The sequence below is a fragment of the Hibiscus syriacus genome, unplaced genomic scaffold (genome assembly GCF_006381635.1).
Source record: "Hibiscus syriacus cultivar Baekdansim isolate YM2019G1 unplaced genomic scaffold, ASM638163v2 tig00110893_pilon, whole genome shotgun sequence".
NCBI classification, from domain to species: domain Eukaryota; kingdom Viridiplantae; phylum Streptophyta; class Magnoliopsida; order Malvales; family Malvaceae; genus Hibiscus; species Hibiscus syriacus.
The window spans coordinates 3,041,264-3,066,345 of record NW_024062901.1 but is presented as its reverse complement, the minus strand read 5'-3'; the positions used below and the strand labels follow the sequence as shown (position 1 = coordinate 3,066,345).

General features: G+C 34.6%; 3 protein-coding genes, 1 non-coding gene and 1 pseudogene across 6 annotated transcripts; 3 read left to right on the top strand and 2 right to left on the bottom strand.

The window, feature by feature from the left end:
• Window positions 1–485: 485 nt before the first annotated feature.
• Window positions 486–6,817, top strand: LOC120145223 (putative DNA (cytosine-5)-methyltransferase CMT1). Its single transcript, XM_039159115.1, has 21 exons — window positions 486–754; window positions 861–901; window positions 1,093–1,186; window positions 1,269–1,376; window positions 1,487–1,609; window positions 1,691–1,790; window positions 1,960–2,162; window positions 2,272–2,337; window positions 2,418–2,711; window positions 2,883–2,941; window positions 3,020–3,086; window positions 3,182–3,511; window positions 3,594–3,662; window positions 3,894–3,980; window positions 4,059–4,146; window positions 4,533–4,654; window positions 4,733–4,837; window positions 4,908–4,951; window positions 5,037–5,106; window positions 6,324–6,427; window positions 6,554–6,817. The coding sequence occupies exons 1-21, from the start codon at window positions 539–541 to the stop codon at window positions 6,729–6,731; spliced, it is 2,568 nt and encodes an 855-aa protein (XP_039015046.1). The 5' UTR covers window positions 486–538; the 3' UTR covers window positions 6,732–6,817.
• A 588-nt stretch (window positions 6,818–7,405) lies between these two features.
• On the top strand, window positions 7,406–7,478 carry TRNAK-UUU. The gene has a single exon. It is a non-coding gene; the product is annotated as a tRNA-Lys (tRNA).
• A 63-nt stretch (window positions 7,479–7,541) lies between these two features.
• Window positions 7,542–13,271, top strand: LOC120145012 (embryogenesis-associated protein EMB8-like). 2 transcript variants are annotated; one of them, XM_039158927.1, is made up of 14 exons: window positions 7,542–7,865; window positions 8,226–8,315; window positions 8,414–8,475; window positions 8,598–8,704; window positions 8,805–8,894; window positions 9,003–9,125; window positions 9,532–9,609; window positions 10,250–10,335; window positions 10,422–10,470; window positions 10,728–10,784; window positions 10,854–10,984; window positions 11,808–11,891; window positions 12,576–12,642; window positions 12,768–13,268. In XM_039158927.1, the coding sequence occupies exons 1-14, from the start codon at window positions 7,621–7,623 to the stop codon at window positions 13,203–13,205; spliced, it is 1,707 nt and encodes a 568-aa protein (XP_039014858.1). In that variant the 5' UTR covers window positions 7,542–7,620; the 3' UTR covers window positions 13,206–13,268. The 2 variants fall into 2 exon arrangements, with proteins under 2 accessions (XP_039014858.1, XP_039014857.1); XM_039158926.1 differs by having other exon boundaries at window positions 10,728–10,984; window positions 12,768–13,271.
• A 559-nt stretch (window positions 13,272–13,830) lies between these two features.
• Window positions 13,831–18,237, bottom strand: LOC120145575 (uncharacterized protein At5g49945-like). Of its 2 annotated transcripts, none has more exons than XM_039159401.1 (5): window positions 18,231–18,237; window positions 15,898–16,987; window positions 14,605–14,808; window positions 14,424–14,519; window positions 13,831–14,203 (listed from the first exon to the last, which is right to left on the bottom strand). In XM_039159401.1, the coding sequence occupies exons 2-5, from the start codon at window positions 16,885–16,887 to the stop codon at window positions 14,072–14,074; spliced, it is 1,422 nt and encodes a 473-aa protein (XP_039015332.1). In that variant the 5' UTR covers window positions 16,888–16,987; window positions 18,231–18,237; the 3' UTR covers window positions 13,831–14,071. The 2 variants fall into 2 exon arrangements, with proteins under 2 accessions (XP_039015332.1, XP_039015333.1); XM_039159402.1 differs by having other exon boundaries at window positions 13,831–14,266; window positions 14,487–14,519.
• A 1,215-nt stretch (window positions 18,238–19,452) lies between these two features.
• LOC120145747 lies at window positions 19,453–24,649 on the bottom strand (annotated as a pseudogene).
• Between the last annotated feature and the right edge of the window lie 433 nt (window positions 24,650–25,082).

The following is a 25,082-nucleotide window of genomic DNA, read 5'->3' as shown; positions in this document are numbered from 1 at the left end:
GGGTCGGGTGAATGATGTAAAATTTTTGGGTCGGATTGAATGAAACCGACCCATGCCCATCCCTAATTCAATGTCTTAATCAACAAAATTTAATAAAATCAAAATTTAACTTTTATGAATTTGTGAGTAAAAAAGTGCAAATATAAAATACAAGTGACCATTACAATATTTTACTCTTAAATTCCTCCTGATGTACTAAGTGTCGAATGACAGTTGGTTCGTGACCCTCCTAAACGAACAGCTGTGTCGTTAAAGTGAAATCTCCCAAAATATCAGGACTAAAATAATGGATTGGAACCAAAACTTGCAAGTTCCCGCCAGTGTCTAAATTCCCAAAAAAATCAAACTTTCCCTCAAAAACACATTATTTTAAAAGGTTTTCTCCCACCACTCATTGCTCCCCACACTCACAAGTTTCTAACGTCTATATTTCACATTTTCTCTCTATCCAAAGTCCAAACAGCAAAGCAGAGAGAGAATCCTTCACCCCTCTCTGTTTTGTGTCTTTCCCTGTTCAGTATCGGGGACTGTTTCGGAGATGGGGAAGGGTTCGAAACGAAAGCGTCAAAATAAGTCCGATGAATCTATTGAATCGGAACCCGAAACCCGAGACCAAGGTGTGGCTACTTTGTTGGATCCTCCCAAATCGAAAAAAGCCCGAAAAGTTGTCGCCGATTCCGACCTTTGTCTCGTCGGTCCGCCCATTGCCTCCGTTAAAGCCCGAGAACGATGGCAACAGAGATATCAGTCAAAGGTTAGTAAACAATTTAAGTAAAAAAAGCGGTTGCATTTTATTTTATTTTCCACTTGATCATCTTTGGACCCAGATTTATATTTGGTTTTTCGTTTGTGGTTTACAGAATAAGGTTAAGAAGCAATCAGTGACTGAGACTTCAAATGAGTAAGTTCATTAACTTGTAAACAAGAAAGAATAATGACACAATTCTTCATTTATCGATGTTGAGTAATGGGTAAAACGTTTAAAAAGTCGTTAATGATTATTAATGGGTAAAACGTTTCACTTTACAAAGAGTGTAGTATATTTGTACTGTTGATGCTTATCGATGCTGTAACTTTTTTTCCAAATATAAGCGAGGGAGATGAGGTACTACAAGCAAAAAATCATTATTCAGAGGCTATAGTTGATGGTTGTCTCTACAAATTGGGAGATAATGCATATGTTAAGGTATGCTTTTGTATGTTAAAATGTTGGCTGTCATTCTCTTTTCGGATTAAATTGACAATTTTGAATGATCATTTGCCTGCAGGCAGAGGATGGCAGTCCTGATTATATTGCCAGAATTGTTGAATTCTTTGAAACAATTTATGGGGAGCCGTACTTTAAAGCTCAATGGTTTTATAGAGCTGAAGATACCGTGAGAACTATTTTCCTGAAGCTTAGTGGTTTTGATGAGCATTATATTTATCTTTTTTGTCCAATTTTCCTTGAGAACACTCATTGTTCAATTTATTTTGAAAATTTTAGGTTATCAACAAGGAAAATGCGCATTTGATTGATAAGAGACGTGTGTTTCTCTCCGATATCCAAGACGACAATCCTTTGAACTGTATTGTTTCCAAAGTGGAAATTGCTGAAGTTGCACCAGATGTAAGACCGACACATGTAGCATGCTATTGTTCCTTATGTTTTTCTTATACAAGCTTGAACCTTTTTTATTTCTCATCTCAGATTGACTTAGCTGCTGAGGAGAAAAAAATCCCTGAATCGGGTTTATATTGCAATATGAAGTACTCGTTGCAGCACTTAACATTCAAAAACATATTCACTGGTAATGTGTAATCTTTTTACTGATTCTGGAGATTATTTCCATTTACACTGAAGGAAAAACTAACAAGTTAGCTATATAATGCGTATCTTTTAGTTCTCTCATTGGTTTTGTTGCATTTTCTATGATTATTTGATTTATTTGTTTGTTAACATTTTCATTATAATTGCAGAGATTTATAAAAAGGATAGTGGTACATCTTCAGTAGTTTCCAGTGAAAGTGATTCAAATGAATGTGGTTCAAATAATACTAGTTCAGAAGCTCAGAAGTTTGATAAGTCACAGAAATATTTGCTGGATCTTTATTCTGGTTGTGGGGCTATGTCCACTGGTGTTTGCATGGGGGCCTCCATAGCTGGCATAAAGCTTGTCACAGTGAGTTCATAATAAAGTTCCATAACTTTTACAATACATCTTTTGATTATTTTATTTATTTATTCAATTTTGGTTGATTAAGAGTGTTTTAGTACATTTTGTATTGTAGAGGTGGGCTGTTGACATAAATTCTTTTGCTTGTAAAAGTTTGCAGTGGAACCATCCTGAAACTAAGGTAAACCATTTCTTGTTAGATGATTATTAATACATCCTAGCTATTTAGCATTGACTATTATTTTCTATGATGACTATTAGGTGAGAAATGAGGCAGCAGAGGATTTTTTGTGTTTGCTGAAAGAATGGGAAAAATTATGCCAAAAATTCTCCTTGCTTGATCCAAACAGATCATCGGAAGATTCTAGTGAAGTTGTTGAGGAAGTGGATGATGATGACCAAGCATGTGAAGAAGAAAAAGAAGAAAAGGAAAAAGAAAAAGAGGGACAAGATGATAGTGGTTCTGAGGATTCTGAAGATTTTGAGGTTGAGAGATTTTTGGACATCTGTTTTGGCGATCCTAATAAAATGAGAAAGCGAGGATTATATTTCAAGGTACCATTATTATTCTTCAAACTTCCAAGATGATAGTGGAATGAGGATTATTTTGTCTTTGTTCTATCATATTGGTGGTGCATTTTGGTAAAATTATATGCACTAACTAGTAAATGCAAGTAAACTTCTCTCTTGGATTCAGATGTTTTTCAATTTTTATTGTACTTATAGGTGCGTTGGAAGGGTTATGATAAAAGTTATGATACTTGGGAGCCTATTGAGGGCATGAGGTAATCTATTTTACCTACATCCATAAGAACTCTCTTACCTTGTCAAGTAATTTACGTAATGCGTTTTTCTATGTTCAGTAATTGTCAGGAAAAGCTGGAAGAGTTTGTGAGAAACGGGCACAAATCAAACATATTGCCTTTGCCTGTAAGGTTTTCTTCTCTTTTGATTATATGAACTTATTAAATTAGTGTTTCATATGGAAGATAACATTTTGTATTTTGTTTCATTCCTTCTTTCAGGGAAGTGTTTATTTTATATGTGGAGGCCCCCCGTGTCAAGGCATTAGTGGGTTCAATCGTTTTAGAAACTCAAATGCACCATTGGAAGATGAAAAAAATAAACAGTTAATTGTATATATGGATACTATAGAGCATTTGAAACCAAGATATGTACTGATGGAAAATGTTGTGGATATATTAAAGTTTGCTAAGGGCTTTTTGGGACGGTATGCTGTTGGCCGTTTAGTTTCCATGAATTATCAGGCTAGAATGGGGATGATGGCTGCTGGAAATTATGGTGTTCCACAATTTAGAATGAGGGTCTTTCTATGGGCCTCACATCCTTTAGAGGTAAGTATATTTAAACTTGTGTAGTATAATGAAATCATAAGATAATTGTTTAACACTTTACCTTATCCCTTTTCCACTTCAGAAATTGCCTCCATATCCATTGCCAACTCATGAGGTTTTTTCTAGAGGAATTGTTCCAAATGAGTTTGAGGTATGTATGCTACTAAACTTAAATTGTTATGTTTTTTTATTGTTTAAAGAATAAGAAAAATTAATATATTATTTTTTTGAGTCGCTCACAATCTTTTTGAGTCGGGTATCAAGTAGCTCACTTCGGCTCATTAAGAATTCAAGTTGATTGAGTTGTGTCTCATCTCATTTACAGTACTAATCGTTACTTGATACTTTTTTGATTCTAAGTTGAATTTTATTTTGATACTAGGAAATACATGTTGCATATGACAAAAAGGATACTTTTCAGTTGAAAGGTGCTCTCACTCTTGGTGATGCAATTTCTGATCTTCCACAAGTATGTTTGTGTTTGTATTTTTTAATGTGTAATTTAGTAATTTTGGAATATGTTATTTAGTTTCTTAGATTGTTTTAGGTCAACAATGATGAGAGTCAAGACCAGAGGAATTATGGGACAAAAGCTCGAACAGAATTTCAAAAATTTATTAGATTGCCGAGGAAAGGTATGTTTCTGTTTATACGTACTAAATTCAGTAACTTAGTTCTGCCATGCATCCTTAGAAATGCTGTATGATGATCAGTGTTTGCATCATCCTTAAAAATGTAGGGTAAACTACTTATTTAGTCAGCCAACTATTTTTGTGACTCCGTTTTGCTCACCTACCGTTAAAAAACTAACAAAATTGTTGACGTGAAAAAATTCTTTAATGATGACATAGTATTACCTTATGATACATGCCAATATCACCATGGATTTTTAACAGCAATTGGCCAAAATGTAACGCTAGATAAGACTTTGAAAAAAAAATTGTTGAATGACCAAAATGGAATTGTGAGAATAGTTAGATGCTTTATAATATTTTACAACTATGGTTTTTGTATTGTGCAGATGTAACATATTTAACGGTTGATTCTCGACATGCACCATCTTCTGGAATGCTATATGATCATCAACCTTTGCAATTGAATGCTGATGACTTGGAACGTGTTTGCCAGATTCCTAAGAAGAAGGTATGTGCAGTTTAATTGATTATGGCTATTGGATTGACATATTTCTCATTTTCAGTGCCTAATATTTTATTTTTCCAGGGTGCAAATTTCAGGGACTTACCTGGTGTGCTAGTTGGTGAAAACAATAAGGTGGAGTGGGACACAACAATGGACAGAGTGTTGCTCAAATCTGGAAAACCATTGGTATTTTGTTGTCTACAACTCTTATTAAATTGTTTTCGTTCAAGTTTTTTAAGTCAAATTATGCTTACAGGTGCCAGATTATGCCATGAAATTTGTCAAAGGGAGATCAACCAAGTAAGCATGGCTTAACTATTATTGACATTTTGATTTTGCTACAATGTTGTATTTTGCACAACCTTATATGATGACTGGAATTTAGGCCGTTCGGTCGTTTGTGGATGGATGAAATTATCAACACAGTGGTTACAAGGGCTGAACCTCACAATCAGGTTCCTTTCCCCCCCTTCTCTTTTTATGTATTGGATTGCAAGGATTAAGGATGTTTAGGGGAAGGGATGTCACTTCACTCGGATTTGATGGGTTTTGACCTGACCTAATCTAGGGTCTGTTTGTTTAGCTGTAATTGGTTTTCCAGAAAATGAATTACTAGAATTTGAATTACTGGAATTTGAATTACTGGAAAATGAATTACTGGAATTTGAATTCTAAAAAATGAATTACATTTCTGTAAAATGAATTACATTTCTGGAAAATGAATTACATTTCTGGAAAACATCTGGAAAACGTTTTATGATGTTTGGAAGATGTTATTTAAACATTTTTTCGGTATATTTTAGTGAAATAAAATTTTATAAATTATATTAATTATTTATTAAAGTAATAGTACTATATTATATTTTAAAAATATTAATTAGTATATTTTAATATCTTTACTAAAATATTATTGAAATATATAAATATTATTATTCATTATTAAATATAAAAAAAATTATTATATATTATTAAAATAAAAATATAATATCTTATATTATAATATAATTGATTATTTTATATAATATTAAAAATATAATATTATATTATTATAATATTAATAAATATTTTAAATATTTTAATAATTAATATTTTGATGAAAATGATATTAAAATATTTTATTAATATTAAATTCATAAAATAAAATTATTTTGAGTATTTTTGCTTTGAAGTGAAAAGTTCGGAAAATGACTTACGGAAAATGAATCCGTAAGTTATTTTACAGAAAACACAAAGGAAATTCTGTTACTAGGAAAATGAATTACATTCCGGAAAACGAATTACGTGAAACAAACACGGGAAAACGTTTTCCGGAAAACGAATTATGTGAAACAAACATGGGAAAACATTTTCCGGAAAACGAATTACGTGAAACAAACACGGGAATTCAGGGAAAACCAATTCCGTAATTCCAATTACGGGAAACAAACAGACCCCTAGTTAGATTTGACTTGACATAATATTGTAATTATTTTTTTATATATTTAGAGATAATCGTAATAATATTTATTTATATTTTATTATATTGGGTGAGATCCTCTTAAACCTCAGGTTGGGTAAGGTATGAGTAGAGGAGTTTAATTTTCGGATTAAATTTAAATACGTCAAAAACTCAACTTGACCCGAATTATTTAAATATACTGTATTTCTCACTTAAAAACAAACCTTTTTGCAGACGGTCATCCATCCTTCCCAAGATAGGGTGCTTACAATCCGTGAGAATGCAAGATTACAAGGATTCCCGGACTGCTACAAACTTTTTGGGACTATTAAAGAGAGGTTTGTTGAATTTGCACATATAAGTGATATCGGGACTAAACACGTAAAGATGAAGTTTTCAATCTTAGTTAAAGAATCATAGCATAGGTCAATTCCAAAGCACACTTTTCTCTTGGGGTCTACCAGGTACATACAGGTTGGAAATGCTGTTGCTGTTCCGGTTGCAACTGCATTGGGATACGCTTTCGGTTTGGCTTGCCAGAACTTATGTGACGGCGAGCCTCTGATGACTCTTCCTTTCAAGTTCCCTGATTGTCTTGCACGATCTTCACACATACAAGGAGATGATGATGGTTCTGAATGAAGTACAAACTTACAAACCAAGTAACAGTTTTGTTAACATCACAGCATTAGTGTTTCCTTAAATGCAAATGTAGCAGCTTCTCTCAGGGTGTTTTTACCCTCGTCTCGATGACTTGTTTGAGTTAATCATTTAAACTATGATGCCTTGATGGACAAGAATCTTGTTTGTTTTTTCGTTCAACTATTAATTTAAAGCTGGTGCTTGATCCCTTTCCTATTTAATTTCAAATTTCTTTGCTCAGTTCTACCTTGATATATACATGTTGAATTTGTACATGAAGTAAACCATTTTAGAAGTGGCAAGTGATATTTGAGATATGATTTGAGTTCAATATCTTTGTTGTTATGTAAAAATATTTAGATATCACATTTAGCATTTTAACACCAGCCCTTTGTATACAATAGAAGGACCAAAACTATAATTTAACCTAAGAAAATATTCAAAGTTACCCAAATAAGAATTTAAGAAAATTGTAACATAACAGTTAATTGAGTCCTCAAATAGTGTAGGCCTTAGGGACAGCTTTAGCTTTTAAGATAAGTTTTTGGTGATTTCCCTTTTTACTTCTTTATGAGAAAAAACAAAAGCTGCCTCCCTTTTAAGATAATAATATTTGGACAAATTTTAGATTTTTATTAAATTAATATATAACGTCAAGGCAGAAGTCAATCAAAGCCGTCTTAGCTCAGCCGGTAGAGCGCGTGGCTTTTAACCACGTGGTCGTGGGTTCGATTCCCACATACGGCGCTTTTAATTTTCCCCCTAAAAAGACAATTTTGCAATTCCTATTATCCACCCAATATTCTTGGATTTCCTTTTTTTGGTATTTCCGAGAAAAAAAAAAGCTGCCGTCTCAGCTTACGAATTTCGATTTCTTTTCCAAAAATCAATGGATTGCGAATCCGCCATCTCTCCTTACTATCTTCTCTTCCAAGCTCTTGCTTTGATCCCCGTCTCCCATTATTTCCTCGCCGCCTTCTTCGTATTCCTCGTTTTCCTGTACAACTTTCTGGAGATTCATTTCCTTCACGATTTGCTCACTCTTTTCAGAGGCGATCCCGTTACGTTAACTTACAACTCAAGCTCCGACCTCGGCCGATCAGTCGCCGCCAAGTGTAAGATATTCCAACAAAGGTAACACTATTAGTTTTAGGTCTAATTATCAATTATATCCTTCTACTTTACAAAAACTGAGAGAGTAATCCTCAACTTTAGTTTTGACGGCTGATTTTTACTCAATAATTACGTATAAGATTATTGAGCTGAGCTGGTGATTTTCATATTAGCTATTAAAAATAAGGTTTAGTATTACTTGAGTGAACTTTCATAGCGTTTGAGGATTACTTTCGGACGAATTTGAGGATTAGCTTCTCAGTTTTCGTGAAGTGGAGGATGAATTTCATAATTAAACATTTACTTTTATGGCGAGATTTTTATCAGTCGAAATTCGAATTTACATCTACTTGTTTGCGATTTCGTTCAACAATTGTGCAGGTACTTGGTCACTCCATGGCTTTCTAGTCCTCATATTCAGACGGCCTTCTTGACTTTTCACGGAAGGCCTCCTCCAGTTACTTATAGACGGTTAGTTCAATTCTTTTTTATTCCATTTTTTAAATCCATGTTTTGAACATTTTTTTGGAGGAATGGAATGTTAACATGCTAAATGTTTTTATTCTTAGACATTTATTCCGTGCTTTTGATGGTGGGACAATCGCTCTGGACTGGCTAACTTATTCGGATGGTCAGATTTTACTCATCTTCCCGTTATTTTATTTCTTTTGTTTTAAATTAGGAGTAAATTCCCTCTTTAATATGATAGATATGTATTAAGTTTTAATATTACGAATCTATAACTAATAACAGTTCTGGAGGGTGCCTCTGGCGTAATTGATGGTTCCACTGCTCGTAAAGATGGTAAAACTCCTATTGTCATCGTCATTCCTGGCTTGACCAGCGATTCTACTGATGCGGTAGGTTTATATATATATATATATATATATATGTATATGGTATTTTATTTATATTTATATTTTCGTTGAAGTGCCTAAAGAAGAGTCGCTGTGTTTACAGTATGTGATGCATCTTGCGTTCAAAATGGCAAGACAGGGTTGGAATGTTGTTGTAAGCAATCATCGTGGTCTAGGAGGTGTATCTCTAACGGTCAGTTTCTTATGGAACCCTTTTGGCCTAGATTCTGAATCATCTTAGTCTTTTGAGAAATTAGCATTTTCAAATTTCTGAATTCTACCTAAATGATTTTATTTTCAGTCTGATTGCTGTTATAATGCTGGATGGACTGAAGATGTACGGAAAGTCATTGAACACATACGCTGTGAATATCCAGAAGCTCCTCTATATGCTGTCGGGACCAGCATTGGTGCCAATATTCTGGTATATGAATTCTTCTGATTACATTTATATAGTAAGGCATTAGAACTTTCCTTTCATTTTGAAAATTTTCCTTGGACATGACATGATCGTGCTTCTATTTTTTTTCTTACTACTTTTAACTTTCAGATGAATAAAAGAAATGTCAAATCTTACACTGGTTTTAATTGTAAATATATAAACCCATTTTCTGTTTGTTCATAATGCACGATATTTTCTATAAGAGACAATTGTGGTTTAGACCAAGCCTTTTAGGTTCAGTGTAATTGTTGTAATGTCCTTGTCCTGTTTGATAAATGATTCCGTATTGCTAAATTCTTAATATTTTGTTTTTACACGTACAGAGTTGTTTAATTTTTTTATATATTGTTTGCAAGCCTAAATATATGCTTTCTCCTTCCACTTTCAGGTTAAATATCTTGGAGAGGATGGCGCAAATACTCCTGTTGTTGGGGCTGCGGCTATATGCTCTCCTTGGGACCTTTTGGTTAGTGTTTTAATTGCTATCTTACAACCAAGTCTCTGATCTCTATTTCATCTTCATTTTACAGATTTTATATCCTCTTTTGCCCCTACTCTCTGTAAAGTTTTATCACACTAAAATAATGCATCCACTTTTTCCCTAAAATAGAGGAATAGGAAAAGAGAGAGAAAGATGATAAATAATAAGTGAACTTAATTATCCTTATTGAGAATAAAGTTTCCTACATTTTGTTGTGAGGCAATTGCTCTTCAAAACACCACCCGAAAAGTTTAGAAGAATAAACAGGTATAGTTCACTGGCATTTTGTTGATATGGTCCCGGATGACCTAACCTAGGAACCAAGTAATTCCTTGCCTTACAGTAGTTATATTAGTTGAAAACATGCTGTTTCGTTTGCACTTAAATGTCTCGGCATTTCATAATTCAGATATAAGAGGAGAACACCTTCTGCAGTTCTGCTACTGCCACCATTGCCAAGTCTGTCATGGATGGCCAATGGCTGTAGTGGCAGCAGTAGGACCACTTTCTGCTTAAAATCAATCTCTCTTACTCTGTGTCTTCGTATTTCTCACAAACACCTAACCAAAGTGCTGCCACTTCTTCCTGCTTCAGTAAGGTTATGTTCTCAATGTTTTTCTTACAGGTATGTGATAGGTTCATCAACCGTCGAACTATGCAGAAAATTTATGACAGAGCACTAACAGTCGGCCTACAAGGTTATGCCAAATTGTATGTCCACATTACTTCATTTTGCGGAATCAGTTCACTTACTTTAGAGGTTACTTTTACATGATATACTTTGTGGTTTCATGCAGGCATCAGTCTATCTTGTCTAGTCTTGTAAATTGGGAAGGAGTTGAAAAGGTACTAAAGTTTCCTTCTGTATGTGAAAGAAGCATACCAATCACATAGCTGAAGCATTTTAGAGGGATAATACAATAAGTTGGTGTTAATAGATTTAGTAGGTCTTCAAATGGAAATAAACTCTTCCACCAAATCAAATGCCTCATCTCATAGTATTTCATCCTTCTTTAGGCCTAACATTGTTTGAAAGAAATTTTCTGTTCGTCATTTTTCCTACTGCAAAATCTCCTAATTCTTTTCTGCTTCTGTTTTCACAGTCAAGTTCTCTTAGGGACTTTGACAACCATGCTACTCGAATTCTTGGAAAATTTGAGGTAAAAAAACTATTTTTCTTTTTTTACTTTCTGTACTTCCAATCTGATAAAGGCCTCTTTGTGTTTCAAACTGTGGATACGTATTATAGGCGATCAAGCAGTACTAATTATATCGGAAATGTGTCAGTACCTCTCCTCTGTGTCAGCGCCTTGGATGATCCAGTGTGCACCAGTGAAGCTATTCCATGGGATGAATGTAGGTAAGCAATGACCCCCATCATTCTCCGATTTACGTTTTCTTTGAAAATATCCCGTCTCCATTTTCTGGGGCACTTGATTCAAGTGAGAGAAACCACTTGATTCCTTAATAATATTAATGAGCAGTTCCACTATGAGCATGACATATTATAGATCTATATGTCCTCCATGACCTCTCTCAATTTGTACAATTATTAAAGCAGTTGCAAGAAAGTCGGGTTTTAGGACATCAAGGAAAATCTAAACTAATCTAAACTGCCAATACTAAAATGTATCTTACTACGTTGGTGGTAATTTAGGGATGAATATGGGTCAGATCAAGTTGGGTTTTTGGCCCATTTGAACCCGACCCAAAAATTAAACCCGCACCTGATTTGACTCGGGTTTAGAAGGGTCCCACTCAACCAAAAATTTGATTTGATTTTTGAGTTTAAACTTACTCCCGACCTATATAAATATAAATATTCATTTTTATTAGGAAAAATAAAGACTTAATTGAAAACAGATAATATTGAAATGAATATTATTGTAATTATCTTTAAATATGTAAGAAGTGATTATAATATTATGTCGAGTCGGGTCAGATTTTTTTTTTCATCCCAAATTTGAACTCAATCCAAACCCGTCGGATCCGAGTGAAATACCCATCCCTAGGTAGTAGTATACCTTGTTAACGCTCGATAACATTCGATGCTTGAATGGTAAAGTTATACGTGTTACCAATGTTCCATGTCGTCTATTATATTCCATCATAGTCTAATAGGGACAACATTATACTTGACTTCTTTCTTTAAAAGCTAACCATCCATTTGGTTTTACTTCTAGGGTCAATGAAAATATTGTCCTAGCTACTACGCCACATGGAGGACATCTGGCTTACTATGAGGGGATAACAGCATCTGGCATATGGTAATCCCCTTTTTTTCTCCTAATATACCAACAATTGGCATGTTCAATAATATAAACACACACACACAAAAACATCTTTATGTACATCATTTAACAATCACACTCTAAACCAGAAAACTCATATGAAGTTTGTACTATACACTGGAGAGGTTGGGTCTGTTAATGAAAATTAACACGTTGTATTCATGACTGAGCATCTCATGTAGGACCATCTCGGATATTTTTCGGGCCTCTGAGTGAAAATTCAGACTGGATCCTTATAAAACATAAGCATATTTCATTATTTTGAATAATTAGTTTAATATTTCATTAATGAGAATTAAAGGATATTTGATAAATTGAAGAGAGAGATTTGAAAGAGAGAAAATTACTGAAGTCTCGAAAAATATAGTTAGATTTAATTTAAAGTTGAATGAATCAATGAGAGTGTGTGAAGAAGATGATGAGATGAGAAATTGAGAATTTTATGAGACAGAGAGACGATTGGCTAGATGTCGAGACAATGAAATTGTGAAGGTGAAAGGTGGGGTCCTAAGCTGGAACTCATGTTGCTTCCTTATGAGCCGGACCGGCTCTCATATGACATAAATTTGTCATACTAGCAGCTTTTTTCTGATTATGCCACAAATAGTATAAGGTTCAATGTGTCAATTTACATGGTTTATTATTCATGGAATTCTTCAGGTGGGTAAGAGCTGTTAATGAGTTTTTTGGTGTTCTAAGGACTAGCCCTTTAATCAAAAGACAGAAGGTAAACCTTTCAGTAATCTAATTTCGTAGTAAACAATTTCACTTAAATTGAAAAGAAAAAACAAAGGGCATATCGGCATCCATTTGACCTCGGGATCTGATCATTTGACTTTTATGTTGTTGCAGATGCAGGGTTCTCCGGTGCCCAAGCCACTACAAAGTTCAATTGATCAGGCACCTTATTTGAATGTTACGGGAGAAGGAATGGTGACCGCAATGGGCAATCAACCAAGAGAGGTTTTACAAGAAGACACGTCGAACAACGAGCATAAGATTCACAGCAAGGACGAAGGTACAATTTCCGATAACAGAACGAATTTCGAGTCGACAGATAAAATAAACTCCGACGAGCAAATCAAGCAGAGAGTGGAGAAAAACGTTAAGGATTTGATCGTCCCTGTTCAAGCACGAATCGATAAGCTTTCACGGCGGAGCAGACAATCGATCTGGTTGCTTGCATACATTGCCATCGTAACAACTTGGCCGTTCGTCGGCTCCATTATTGTTTCGGTTCTCAAGAAGAGGTTCAAAAGTTTTGTACCAGGTACGCTGTTTAGAAAATAGAGTTACTTCTAGTACCAAATACGATCTTATAGAATGATTGATGCCACAAACTTGAGGGATAATAAAACATACTAACCGCTCTGATCAGCAAGTATCCGTTGTTTATTCTTGTTGTAGCTTCTGGCCTCCTTTGAAACGTAGAATGTGACCTTATAATGTCAAGTTTATCAATTGATTCATAAACAATTTAGCGTTTATATTTATATTCTTTATAATGTTGTTTATTATTCTTTACAATGTTTCCATAAATTTTAAAGGTGTATTATATATAACATATTATTTAAGGGCTAAACTCCAATTATTTAAGATCGTTGGATGTGAAAAAAATCAAAGGCTTAGATTAACGAGAAAATCATTGAAAAAAATGAGTAAATCTCACTTTCAATTTTCCCTTATCAAACGATTCTAAAAGGATGTAAAACTTTTAATTTTACGCTAGTATAAGTAAATTTAATTGAATAAAAATAATTTTTAAAAATATTTATTTCAAATAAAAGATACAATAATCTCTATTTTTTCTTTTTTCTTTTTAACCTATAAAACGAGTCTTTTCAAAAACACGTGCCTTTGCTATTTTTTCCTAAATAATATTCTTTAAGTTATTACACATAAATAATAACAAATCAAATCATTACTCGGAATTGCCCAAACAAAAGCTTGAAATGTCATCCATGGAAGAAAATTTATTAAGTTTCTAGAGCACCATCTTCGAGTAGATTTAAAATCCCACAGTCATATGGTGGTGATGAATAAGTAGCTAAGGCAGTTGACAACTAAAATGCATTCGCAGTATCGATACGGGAAATAATAAGCCCGCATATGCCGAGGAGACCCAACTACGGAGTAAGGATTTAATACTACTAACCTCAAGCACGGGTCATCTTCATTTTCGGCATCGCCTTCTTCATCTGCCGAGCACGTTCTTTCGCTTCTCTCTTGCGAACCGCTTCTGCGCTGAGCTTCGCCTCTGCCTCCTCCAACATCTTCTTCTTCTCTGCCTTCTTTCTCTGCAACGCTTCTTGCCTAGCGTTTTTAAGTTCTTTGTGTGCCTCTTGCGCCGCCTTCACTCTTGCGGTTTCGGTTTTGGATCGAGCCTGCGATTAGGAAAGGAAATCGAGAAGATTAACAAGTTGACTTTTATCGAGCATTTGATAATAATCCAACTTCCAGCTGAAAAACCTGTGAGCTGAGCTTATCCCAACATCTTCTTCTCTCTGCCTTCTTTCTCTGCAACGCTTCTTGCCTAGCGTTTTTAAGTTCTTTGTGTGCCTCTTGCGCCGCCTTCACTCTTGCGGTTTCGGTTTTGGATCGAGCCTGCGATTAGGAAAGGAAATCGAGAAGATTAACAAGTTGACTTTTATCGAGCATTTGATAATAATCCAACTTCCAGCTGAAAAACCTGTGAGCTGAGCTTATATCGTCCGACTAAATCAATGTAGTATGGTACAAGAGCCACCAAGCGAGTGATGTCAGCCATGTTGTTGGCATCGGGGAGGGCAAACTTAAACACGAGCATCTTCCTGTGCATGCCAGGATGCTGATCTGAAAACTGCATCGAAATGAAATTCTTTCCGTATTTCTCATAAGCTTTGTCACCAAAAACCTGCAGGTCAACAATCACAACTGATTTTGAATGTTAAAGAAAATGGTAGAGCTGCCAAGAGAATTTGGAGCAAACCATAACAGAACAATGAAAGATCAGATACCATGGGAAAGAATGAGTAGGAACAACCAATTCATACACGAGAACCAGAAAATGTAGAGGCCAACAAGGTCATAGTCCACACTAAACTTGAAAGCAAAACATATGGATTCTTGAATCCTAGTAAAAAAAATTCGTATCTCCCACTCTTTCATCACCGCCAACCAAAATCTGCTACGACTGATAGTAAAATAGAACTTATACCATGATTTAGTAAGAAAAACTTTGATGAGATAATAGGAAGCAAAAGAAGACCATCACAATATGAAGGGGGAAAAACCTAAGACGATCTGTCACAAGTTTGCAGCCGTTGATTCCTCAATCAAGCCAAGCACCCATACCTTACGAAGTCTTGTTTCAAATTAATCAAATTTAAAGATACACCATTAAATATTTTCAACACTACCACAAAACCAAGTATTGTTTCATTCAGCATCGACTTATTTTTTCGACAGTAATCTCTTAACCGATATGCCTCACTAATCTGGCTAACATACTACCAATACAAAATATCCTACAGCACTAACAAATTGCTTATTACATGAGCACAAAAAGAGCTTAGAGAAGACTAGTTCATGAAACTGTGAGCTAAAAACAATCAAGCCATATGAACCATGCATGTAGATAAAGAAAGTCACGTAATCTAACAAATAAAAAGCTATAATCTACCACTTTGAAGTACTAAAATCTACATTGTCATACGGCAGAAATAAAACATAAGCTCTAGTGATTCAAGTCATATTATTAAATTGCGGCTGCAAGCCTGTAACACGGCGTCACCCGGATCGCGACACTGCAACCGCAATTTTAAAACATAATTATTTTTAGGAAACAAATCACACTAAAAACATCTGCAACGGCGGCACCGCATCTGCCACCGCAATTTAGCAATTTAGTACTATGATTCAAATGAATAAAACATAAGAAATCCGAATCGCAGATAAAATTATCCCAATAAATCAAATGAATACCAGAGCTAGGCCAACCAACCTGCTCAAGCACAGCCTCGGTAATCAAATCTCCGGCAACCTCCTTCGATTCAGAAATCACGGATAGGTCATCCACCACCCATTTCCTTCCACTAGGATTCGTCATCAACCCTGCAAACCTCTGCAAATCTCTCACCTCTTTTTGCATCCCCTTGGCCGCCTTCTTCTTTGCCACAGCGAAAATCACCTGATCCATGGCTTCATCATTCATATAAACTTCAAAAGTAATTTCATCTTTACAGGGAACCACCAAATTAAACAATCTCGATATCAAATCATGCCTGCTCTTTAACTCCATCGTTGCCAGCAATCCCTGGCAGTACCTTCGCCCAGTCGCGTAGAATTTGAACACGGTTTGCCCTTCTTTCAACAACAGAGGCGAGTCCTCCCCTTCTCCAACACCCAAAAGACTGAAATTTTTCTCAAAGATCGAACCTTTCGTGGCGAACTTCGCTGCCCACGCCAAAGCAAGATTCTCGTTTTCACGTTTACCGGTGAAGTAATTGAATGCAAAAACAATCAAGAAAGACCCACAGACAATCTCCAACGTAAACGACTTCTTTGAAACAGTCGCGCCTTGGGATTTCGAGGTCGTTTTCGGATCTGGGTCATCGGGAGTGGCGTTTTCAGTATCCTTCACAGGTTCGGGGGGCGGTTGTTCAGCAGGTAAACCCTCGAATTCGTCCTCATCCCAGTACTCAAAAGATATAGTGGATGGCTTTTGAAGTTCCGATTGGGGCGGAGTATCCGAAGCAGGAACAAAGTCGGGGTCGGGATCGGTTGGGGTTCCAAGATCCGTAAGTGGCTGTGAATTGGACCGAGACACAGGCGGCGATCGGATCGAGTGGTGGTCTAAGATCTCTTCCTCAATGGTTTCATCATCTTCGGCGTCGAATCCTTCAAAGTGGGAATCAGCAAGGACGTGAGAGAAAGAGAAGCTGGTTATCAAAAGGAATAGGAGGAAAAGCAGATTGAAGAGAGAACAGTTCATTTTTGGAGTCTGAGATTTTCTTTCTTTCTTGTTGAGTATATGATTCGTTAATTTAAGAGGGAAAGGAAACAGGGTTTCGTTAGCGGCTATTAGGAGACGGCTGAAGTGATGGAGAGGAAATGAGATAAGAAGACCGACGGATTTAGACCGATCGTTAGCTCTCGGCTCACTCTACACTTCGGCGTTCAAACCATCATGGCTCGTGGAGTGCTATGGATTATATTCCTTCTTTTTTATTTAATAAATTATAAGTTTACTATCTAAATTATTAGTTTTAATTATTTTAATATGTAAACTTTTAATTTTTAAAAAAGTTATATCTAAAAGTTAATTTTTGAATTATTTTAGTATATATTTTTAAAATTTAACGTTAATTTTTAAAAAAATAAATAAATTTTAGGTATTAAAATAGATTAAAATTGATAGTTTAAGTATTAAATTTTTAATGATGAGATACTAAAATAAAATAAAAATTAAACGTTAGATATAATTTAAAAAAAAATAAAAATTCAAATACTAAAACGAACTAAAACCGATAACTTAAACACTAAATATATATTTCACCCTTTGTTCGTTAATGATTTTGAACTAATATCGATGTTATCAGTTTGTTGTATTTTAGACTAAATATGATTTTATTATTTGTGAGTATTGAATGAGTTTGGATGGGCATCTTTATACAAGTTTTGAACTAACAAATGCGTATTCATTTTTAAGTATTTTTATATGATTTTGGTGGTTAGTTATGATAGAATGTTTAAAACGAATAAGATTATTATTTTTTTGATTAATTCAAAATAATTTTCTAAGTGTATCTAACATTCAAATATCATATAATATTGATGCTTGAAATTTAGATTTCTAGAGATAATTACATTTCTTTAATTATAGAAATCACTTTATTCGTATAAAGAATAAAATTATTTCAATGAAAAAGATATTTTAAATGTACAATTTATAATTTAAGATGATTTATAATTATTAAGAATTAAGGGTTTATAATTCGCGTCTATAGATTTATTATAAATTAATTTTTTTTGATAAACTTTTACGATAAGAGAATGATTACACCTTGAAAATTGATCATCCTATACGTGATTGATTTGAATGGTTTGTTTAGTTAGATGGGAGAAGATATGAAAGGAAGTTCGGTTTCAATTGAAATTTTATCTAGACTTATTTAATTGGCTTAATACATTTCAAGTATCCTAGCTATACTCGCAATTGACAATGGGTATCTAAATTTTTTTGGCTTGTTTTTTCCGTTATATTTTTAAGTGTATAAAATTCGATGATCATTGAATTCAACTATTAAATGATACATGTGATGTTGAAATTTCAACAAATTATTCGGTGCATTAATGCACCGAATGTGCAAGTGTGCAAGTGGAATTGTGGAGTCAATAAAGTAGCTATAAATTATTGAAATAATAAAGGTATAACTACCAAATTGAGTCTCTAAACTTTAGAATATTTACAAGATTAATCCTCAAGTATCAACTATAAATACCCTAACTCATTTAGCTTCAAAACCATTCCAAAACATTCTAGCTTTCTTCCAATACTAGAGAATTTAGAGAGTTTCTTGAGAGTTATTTTCTCCTTTTTTATCAAGAGAGAATTATTATTGTTTTCTCTTTGGTAGATCGAGAGAAGTTGTAATTCATATTTTCTCATAGTGAAATTCTTCTACCGTTGCCCGTGATTTTTACCCTATATTATTTAGGGGTTTTCCACATAAATTTTGTGTCTCTTTTATCTGCATTTTTATTTTCTCAAATTATCAGTTGCGATTTTGCTCTATCCGATAACCGTCTTCCGCAACATGTGACCCTTATATTTTTTTAAAAAATTATTAAAATATAAAAATAAAATAATTTCAAGAATCCAAATGTTTCAAAAAATACCAAAATAACCCCTCGAATTTTGAAACCCAAATCATTCAACTCTTTTGTCGGCCATTGTTGTCGTCATCGACCGCATACCCACCTATCGTCAACTCCGCTGCTGTCAAGTCTCTTGTTGTCACCCTTAAACCGATCATTAATAAAAATTCAACTGCAAATCACACACAAACTGATAAAAACAGAGGGTCGTCTTTACCAGACTTTGTGACTGTGTGTTAGAGATGATCACTAGTAGATTCCACAACCAATGAGTGGGATTTGCCTTACATTCCAACTAAATTAAATACACATTTCATTTTGTAATCTTACATTCTGCAACAATACTTTTAGTCATATTATAGATTCTTCTGACAAACTACTGCAATTCTACATTCCAACCAAATTGATTAACGAAATAAAATAATATAAATTACACAATCCTATTTTATAATCTTACATTATGTAGTCTTATTTTTAATCATATTGTTATATGCTATAAACCAAAGACACCCTAATTATAACCGTTCATGCCCTGAAAGGAAACCTAAAAAATGAAGGAAATAAACACGGCCAACAAAATATTTAGGCAAAAGAAAATTCTTTTGAGAACTCAGATGCTGCCAAGGGCGAGTCTTTAAACTCAGTATATGTAGTTGAAGTTTAGCCACCATAACTTACCACTCACACTGAAAACGAAGCTACAAGTCAAAGTTTAGCGAGTTAGCCACATAGTCTTCGAGCTGAATTATGAAAGCTCGAGGCCACATGATCTCGAGCTGAATTATGAAAGCTCGAGGCCACAATCTCGAACTGAATTATGAAGGCTTGAAGCCACATACCTACGGTGCTGAACTACTTTGGAGGTTTGTCTTCTTCTAGCAACAAATGGACCATAGACTTCACCACCTCATTATCTACAATCGTAGCATTCTACCAAGGCAAAAAAAAAAGAAAAAGAACAAGTTAAGCAGAGCACTGGACGCACAAGCTTCGCCGAGGAAAGGCATAAACAAATGAGAAACTTTAAAGGTATGGCAGCAACTTTATGTGGTTAGATAACCGAGAAACATAGTTCAAATTCTATGCAATGCGGAGAAGCAACTATACTACGAATAAACATACAACCATACCTCTGGCTTTCTAATCAGCTCCTGCAAAATTGAATGAAGAGCAGATCTAAGTTCCTTGCACAGTACAGCAGTTTGAGCAGGCGCTGTCAACTTTAGCCATCCATCTATAGCAACCAATCCAGACTAAAAGAAGAAAAGAAATATATGTTAAAAGGCTAAACACCGAAATGGACCGGCAGATAAAAAAGGAGTTTTGAATAAATACCAAGGATTACGGAAAATACCTGATGCTGAATGTTAATTAACCCACCGAACAGCAAAATAGAGAAGGGAGATATGATGGTAGTGTCTCGAAGAAATACTTTGTTGGTTTCAAACTGTTAATGCCAAAATTAGATTGCAGTGCAAAAGCAAATTGAAGATGGAGCTTTCTTCTAACAATTTTTCATTTCCCTTCCCATTTTTAACTAAGGAAAAGTGAATTTCACCATTTTCAGTCTTACAAAATCTTAAACTTTGTAGTGTAAACCGGAAATGCAACATTCTAGACTAGCACAAGCAAAAAATATAATCATTATGTTGACTATTTCAAAATTCAGCTAGGATGGTTTATTCTTATAAACGGATAAAATCAGGGAACAAGAAGATTATGCAACATGATGCCATTAAATTATAAAGAGAAATTTAACATTTTAAACCTGGCTCTTACTAAAAGGAAAAAAAAAATCTGAATCAGATTAAAACAATAAAAAACTATCTAAATCTACATTATGAACAGAGATGCCTATCCACATTCAAGAAACTTCCAACACTATAACAAACAATTCGAGTAAATGAATAAACAGAATTTTCAAGGAAAAAGGAAGTTAATCTTTTACATTAGCCTTTGTTAGGCTAGTTCTATCTCTCAATAGGAAATGTCCATGCAGTGGTTTGTCAACCCTATGTATGTCACGTACGAAATAAGTATTATTCATGAATTGGAGAAAGACACAACCTAAAGAAATAAAACAATTAGAACACAGAAGTGGATTAAATTAAATCCACTAGATAGAAGTCTACATACCTTTTCAAGGAAGACAAGAAATGGATGTTGAAAGGATTTCAAGCTACTGTTAATGGAAGTAGGGTGTATATGAACCTCTCGTCTTCCATCATACCAGACTGGATGACCCTTTGCTGTAGGATTAGGTTTAAGTCTGCTGAGTGCTGCTCCCGTAATGCCCAGCTCCGTAGCAGCAACATTGGGGTATAAACCAGCACATAGTATTGCCTTCAAAGAAAATATTAGAATTATTAGAATCACCCTTGGTTACACACACCTTGTAAATAAAACACACTTAACAGCACATCCTTTGTTATAGAGCATAGTGTAAAAAGGTTTGTGAATTGGGAGGCTGACAGCTTGGCTAAGGCGGGTATAGGGTAATAATTCAGGACATTGAGGATTTACAGAGGTGAGTGCTTGAGTGTGGGGGTGGTGTTTGTAATAGCCGACTGTTATATGTAGTGTATTCTTTTCTGGAATAACATTTGAGGCACTCTTTTCCTCCTTCCAATGTCCGCTGATGTATTTTGATACAACAGTGGTTATGAAGGGGGATTTTAATGAGGTCTCGCTCTTTATAAAAAAATAATTTTTATAGTTACTCACAAAAAACATTTCGTGCGATAGTATACTCTGACCATTTAATTTTTATCAAACCAGGACAAAAAAGTTAAGATACAGAATTTTACAAAAACAAAATACAAAAATTAGTGATATAAGAAGACAGGATAAACAAAATTAGTAATAATAAAAGGAGGGCCCCAGTTTACAAGTGGGTAGTGTATAGAATGACTCTAACACACTTGACGAAGGACATGCTGATTCCATTTGGGGACAGATATGTAAATAACTGAACATCATGAAAAATTAAATAGGTTGTCCACAAAGAATAAAAATCGCTCATAAATTTCTAAACAGATGACGTACATAATCCAAACGAAGTGACTAAAGACCAAAAAGATGACCTCTGCCATAACATTAGAGGTTTGAGCAACTGCAAAAGTAGCACTAAAATGTGAACTAATTCAAAAGCCAGACACAAATGTTCAGGATTACCTTCACAACTGCAGAATGATGTGAATGCATATTGAATGGTTGTGTGTAATCAGAAAACCAACCATCAAGATTCTCCTTCCTTTTTTACCCAATCTGTAAGATATGAGCGAGAGAACATACATTGCATCAAATGCCATATAAGTTGTATCAATTAAATCACAGGTTGCATACCTGAAGATTAGTTGGAAGATTGATGAATCCTATATCTGCTAGTAGTGTTCCAAATTGTATTCTCATGTCTCTGAAAATTTAAGAAAAGTCAAAAGTTAAAGATTAGAAGCGCACAGAAAAAAAATATTTCAGTAGATATTATCATGATTACATAGGCTATTTCATATGCACATATATACCATGGTTTTACTGGCATACTTTAGGTAGCAGTTTGGTAAATATCTAAATCTACACTCCTCAAACACCAAGTGAACCCTGCATATGGGAGGGCTAGAAAGAAGAAGCAAGTCAATCAACTGTCATATTGACACTTGACTTGCTGCCTTTGACTCGGATAGGGTGTGCCATGACAAATATGATGAGAAGCAACTTACTCCTTCCACTTCTAAGTGGGATCTCCAAAGGATGGTGACTACTAAAGAAAATAACTAATAATAAGGCAGCACCATGTCATATTTTCTAACTGCAAATTGGCGAAGATTCCACTACCAGAAGGCAACACATATCATTAATATTGATAACTTAAGAACTTGCAAAGCACTCAAAACTATCAACTGTAATTTAGAGAATTCATTTCATTCCATATTCATAAAATGGAAAAAATAGAATGATACATGATGGACGCAGAAACAAACAGCCAAGTAAGCATCTCAACAATGGTGGTTGAAGAGAGAGAGAATAAAGATGAACCTTGTCATGGACATAACCGAACTTCTTAAAAAGTACTTCTTGCAAAACCGTTGGGCAGCTTTTACTCCTTTCTGCAAGGATACAAATTTTACATACGAGTAAGTAATACTGTTTGAAGTGCCAGGATACATCTATTACATGCACCCGTTTAAACGGATAGAAAGAACTGAAACCCCTCCCAAAATAGAACATGATTCTCTACCCCCCCCCCCCCCAAATTTTGCTGGATAAAGGTTCTAAATATCAGAGAGCAGGTCAATCAGGGTGCTATATAACAAACAAATCAAACTTTTCTAGCATTGTAGACTCTTCGTTTTTGTTGTTTTAAATTAATAAGCAGACAACAGTGGTCACTTTTCCTTAAGAACTAACGACTGCCAAAAGGCATAACACAATCATTGACATACCTCTCGGAAAATCTTTTCCCACTTCCTATATGCAACCATCATTAGCAAGTGGTCAGACTGCCTCTCAGCATCATTTAAATTGCTAGATTCGTCCATCTTATTACTTAGCAAAGCCAATTTAGCTCTTTCAACATTTTGTTTCTGTAATATAAAAAGAAGATGACGATGGTATTGCAACTTCTTTCTTTTCTGAAAGCAAGAACAACAGAAACTTGATATAGAAATAAAATAACCACCTCATCCTTTGGGTATAAAAATGGAGACTTATAGCTGAGAAATGCAGAGATAGACAGGATGGGAGATAAGCAGCCAAATATTCCACCATAGAGCAGCATCTGAACTTCACCCAAAAACAATTAGTAAATTCAGGTCAATGGAATACTATAGCAGTTTAATGCAACAAAAGATTATCTGAAAGGATGGAGTTCAAATTCAGCAAACATAGCTTGACTCGCAGCCTGGCACTTTCTCTAGGTAAATTGACAAAAAAAAACCCTAATTTAAAATCTAGGTTCAATATTATTACGTTTGTACTATTTTAGAACAATTTAGTTCTGTACATGTCCCCTTAGCACTCCTTCTATCAGGGGGCAGACCAGCAGTATAAATTAATTCCTAATAGTATCATTAACAACATTTCATTCAAAAGACATAATTTCATTCAAAAGAAATAACATTTTCCCAAAAATTGATGACAGTGAGTTTAAACATAATAAGAGGTACTAAGAAGATACAAAAATATCATTAACAACATTTCCTGACTCAATTTTTGAACGGGGAGCAAATAGCGTCTGTAGTCAAAACTCAAAAGAATGGGGGGATTTAAAAAAATTTAAGTGCACCTTTCCAATCAACACATCAACAGGAAGCTTTGCCAAATGATGCCCTAGAGGTGTCAACTCTTCATCTCCCTCAACGGCACCAACCTGAAAATATGCACTTATTACCAAAATTCACGTGCCATCATCATTTGCTGACTAGAAATAAACTAAAGCAGCAATTTGTATACTATCATTAATTTAGGCTCCTCCACTACAAAGTCCAGGTACTCAGAAATGCTAGTTGAGAAGGATGATAGGATGAACAAATAATAATGCTCATAAACAGGGAAAACATTAATCAAGTAATGAAGACAACATGAAAACATGACTTCTTCCTTGAAGCCCAAAATCTTAATCATCATGAACTGTATGTAAATTGTTGGTTAGATTAAGGGAAATTACCTCATATAGCAATGAAATGGCAGAGTTCATAGCTTCTTCCTTGGGTGGTTCCAAAGCCTGAAATCAAAAGATATGTCATTAGAACACCAAAGAAGAGAACATAGGTTGACAATTTATGTTTACTGTAAATATGTACAAGTACCTTGGATAAGAAAGGCTTTATCTGGCCTAGGTTAAGTAGCTTAATTTGTAAACACAGCTCTACTAAAGGCATCCGGAGCATTTCAGGCACCTACATAATAATTCAGGAAAAAAACTGTCAGAAAATAGATTCCTAAATTAAAAATATTATGTGTAATTAGATAGGATTCTAAAAATATCTTTTACTAATTACGATCCCTAACTTTAAGGGATTGTATCTATTCCTAGAATTAGTTACTTTCCTAACTTAAGAGTTTCCCAAGTTAAGGTTTCAACTTGTTTATAAATGTGTAACAAATCTTACAGAAAATAGATGAGTTTTACAGAGAATTACACTACTTTTAAGTTTTAACATGGTATAAGAGTTGTTTTAGCTCATTCTTGTGACCTGCTAATCTCAGTTTAGCAACCCTTTTATTTTTAAATCCTTCCATAAAGAGTGTATTGTTAACCCAACAAAAAAGATGGTTGAGGTGACTGATACCAAAAGTTCTAAAACTGTT

Bases quoted from the DNA above. Each gene is read 5' to 3' on its own strand.
- LOC120145575 (XM_039159401.1), bottom strand. From the start codon at position 16,887: ATGAACTGTTCTCTCTTCAATCTGCTTTTCCTCCTATTCCTTTTGATA. The intron at 14,809-15,897 runs GTTGGTTGGCCT...GTTGACCTGCAG, and splicing joins CCGAGGCTGTGCTTGAGCAG to GTTTTTGGTGACAAAGCTTA. The intron at 14,520-14,604 runs GTTTTTCAGCTG...TCCTAATCGCAG, and splicing joins GATATAAGCTCAGCTCACAG to GCTCGATCCAAAACCGAAAC.
- LOC120145012 (XM_039158926.1), top strand. From the start codon at position 7,621: ATGGATTGCGAATCCGCCATCTCTCCTTACTATCTTCTCTTCCAAGCT. The intron at 9,126-9,531 runs GTATATGAATTC...TTCCACTTTCAG, and splicing joins GCATTGGTGCCAATATTCTG to GTTAAATATCTTGGAGAGGA. The intron at 10,471-10,727 runs GTACTAAAGTTT...CTGTTTTCACAG, and splicing joins ATTGGGAAGGAGTTGAAAAG to TCAAGTTCTCTTAGGGACTT.
- LOC120145223 (XM_039159115.1), top strand. From the start codon at position 539: ATGGGGAAGGGTTCGAAACGAAAGCGTCAAAATAAGTCCGATGAATCT. The intron at 3,663-3,893 runs GTATGTATGCTA...TTTTGATACTAG, and splicing joins TTGTTCCAAATGAGTTTGAG to GAAATACATGTTGCATATGA. The intron at 4,952-5,036 runs GTAAGCATGGCT...ACTGGAATTTAG, and splicing joins GTCAAAGGGAGATCAACCAA to GCCGTTCGGTCGTTTGTGGA.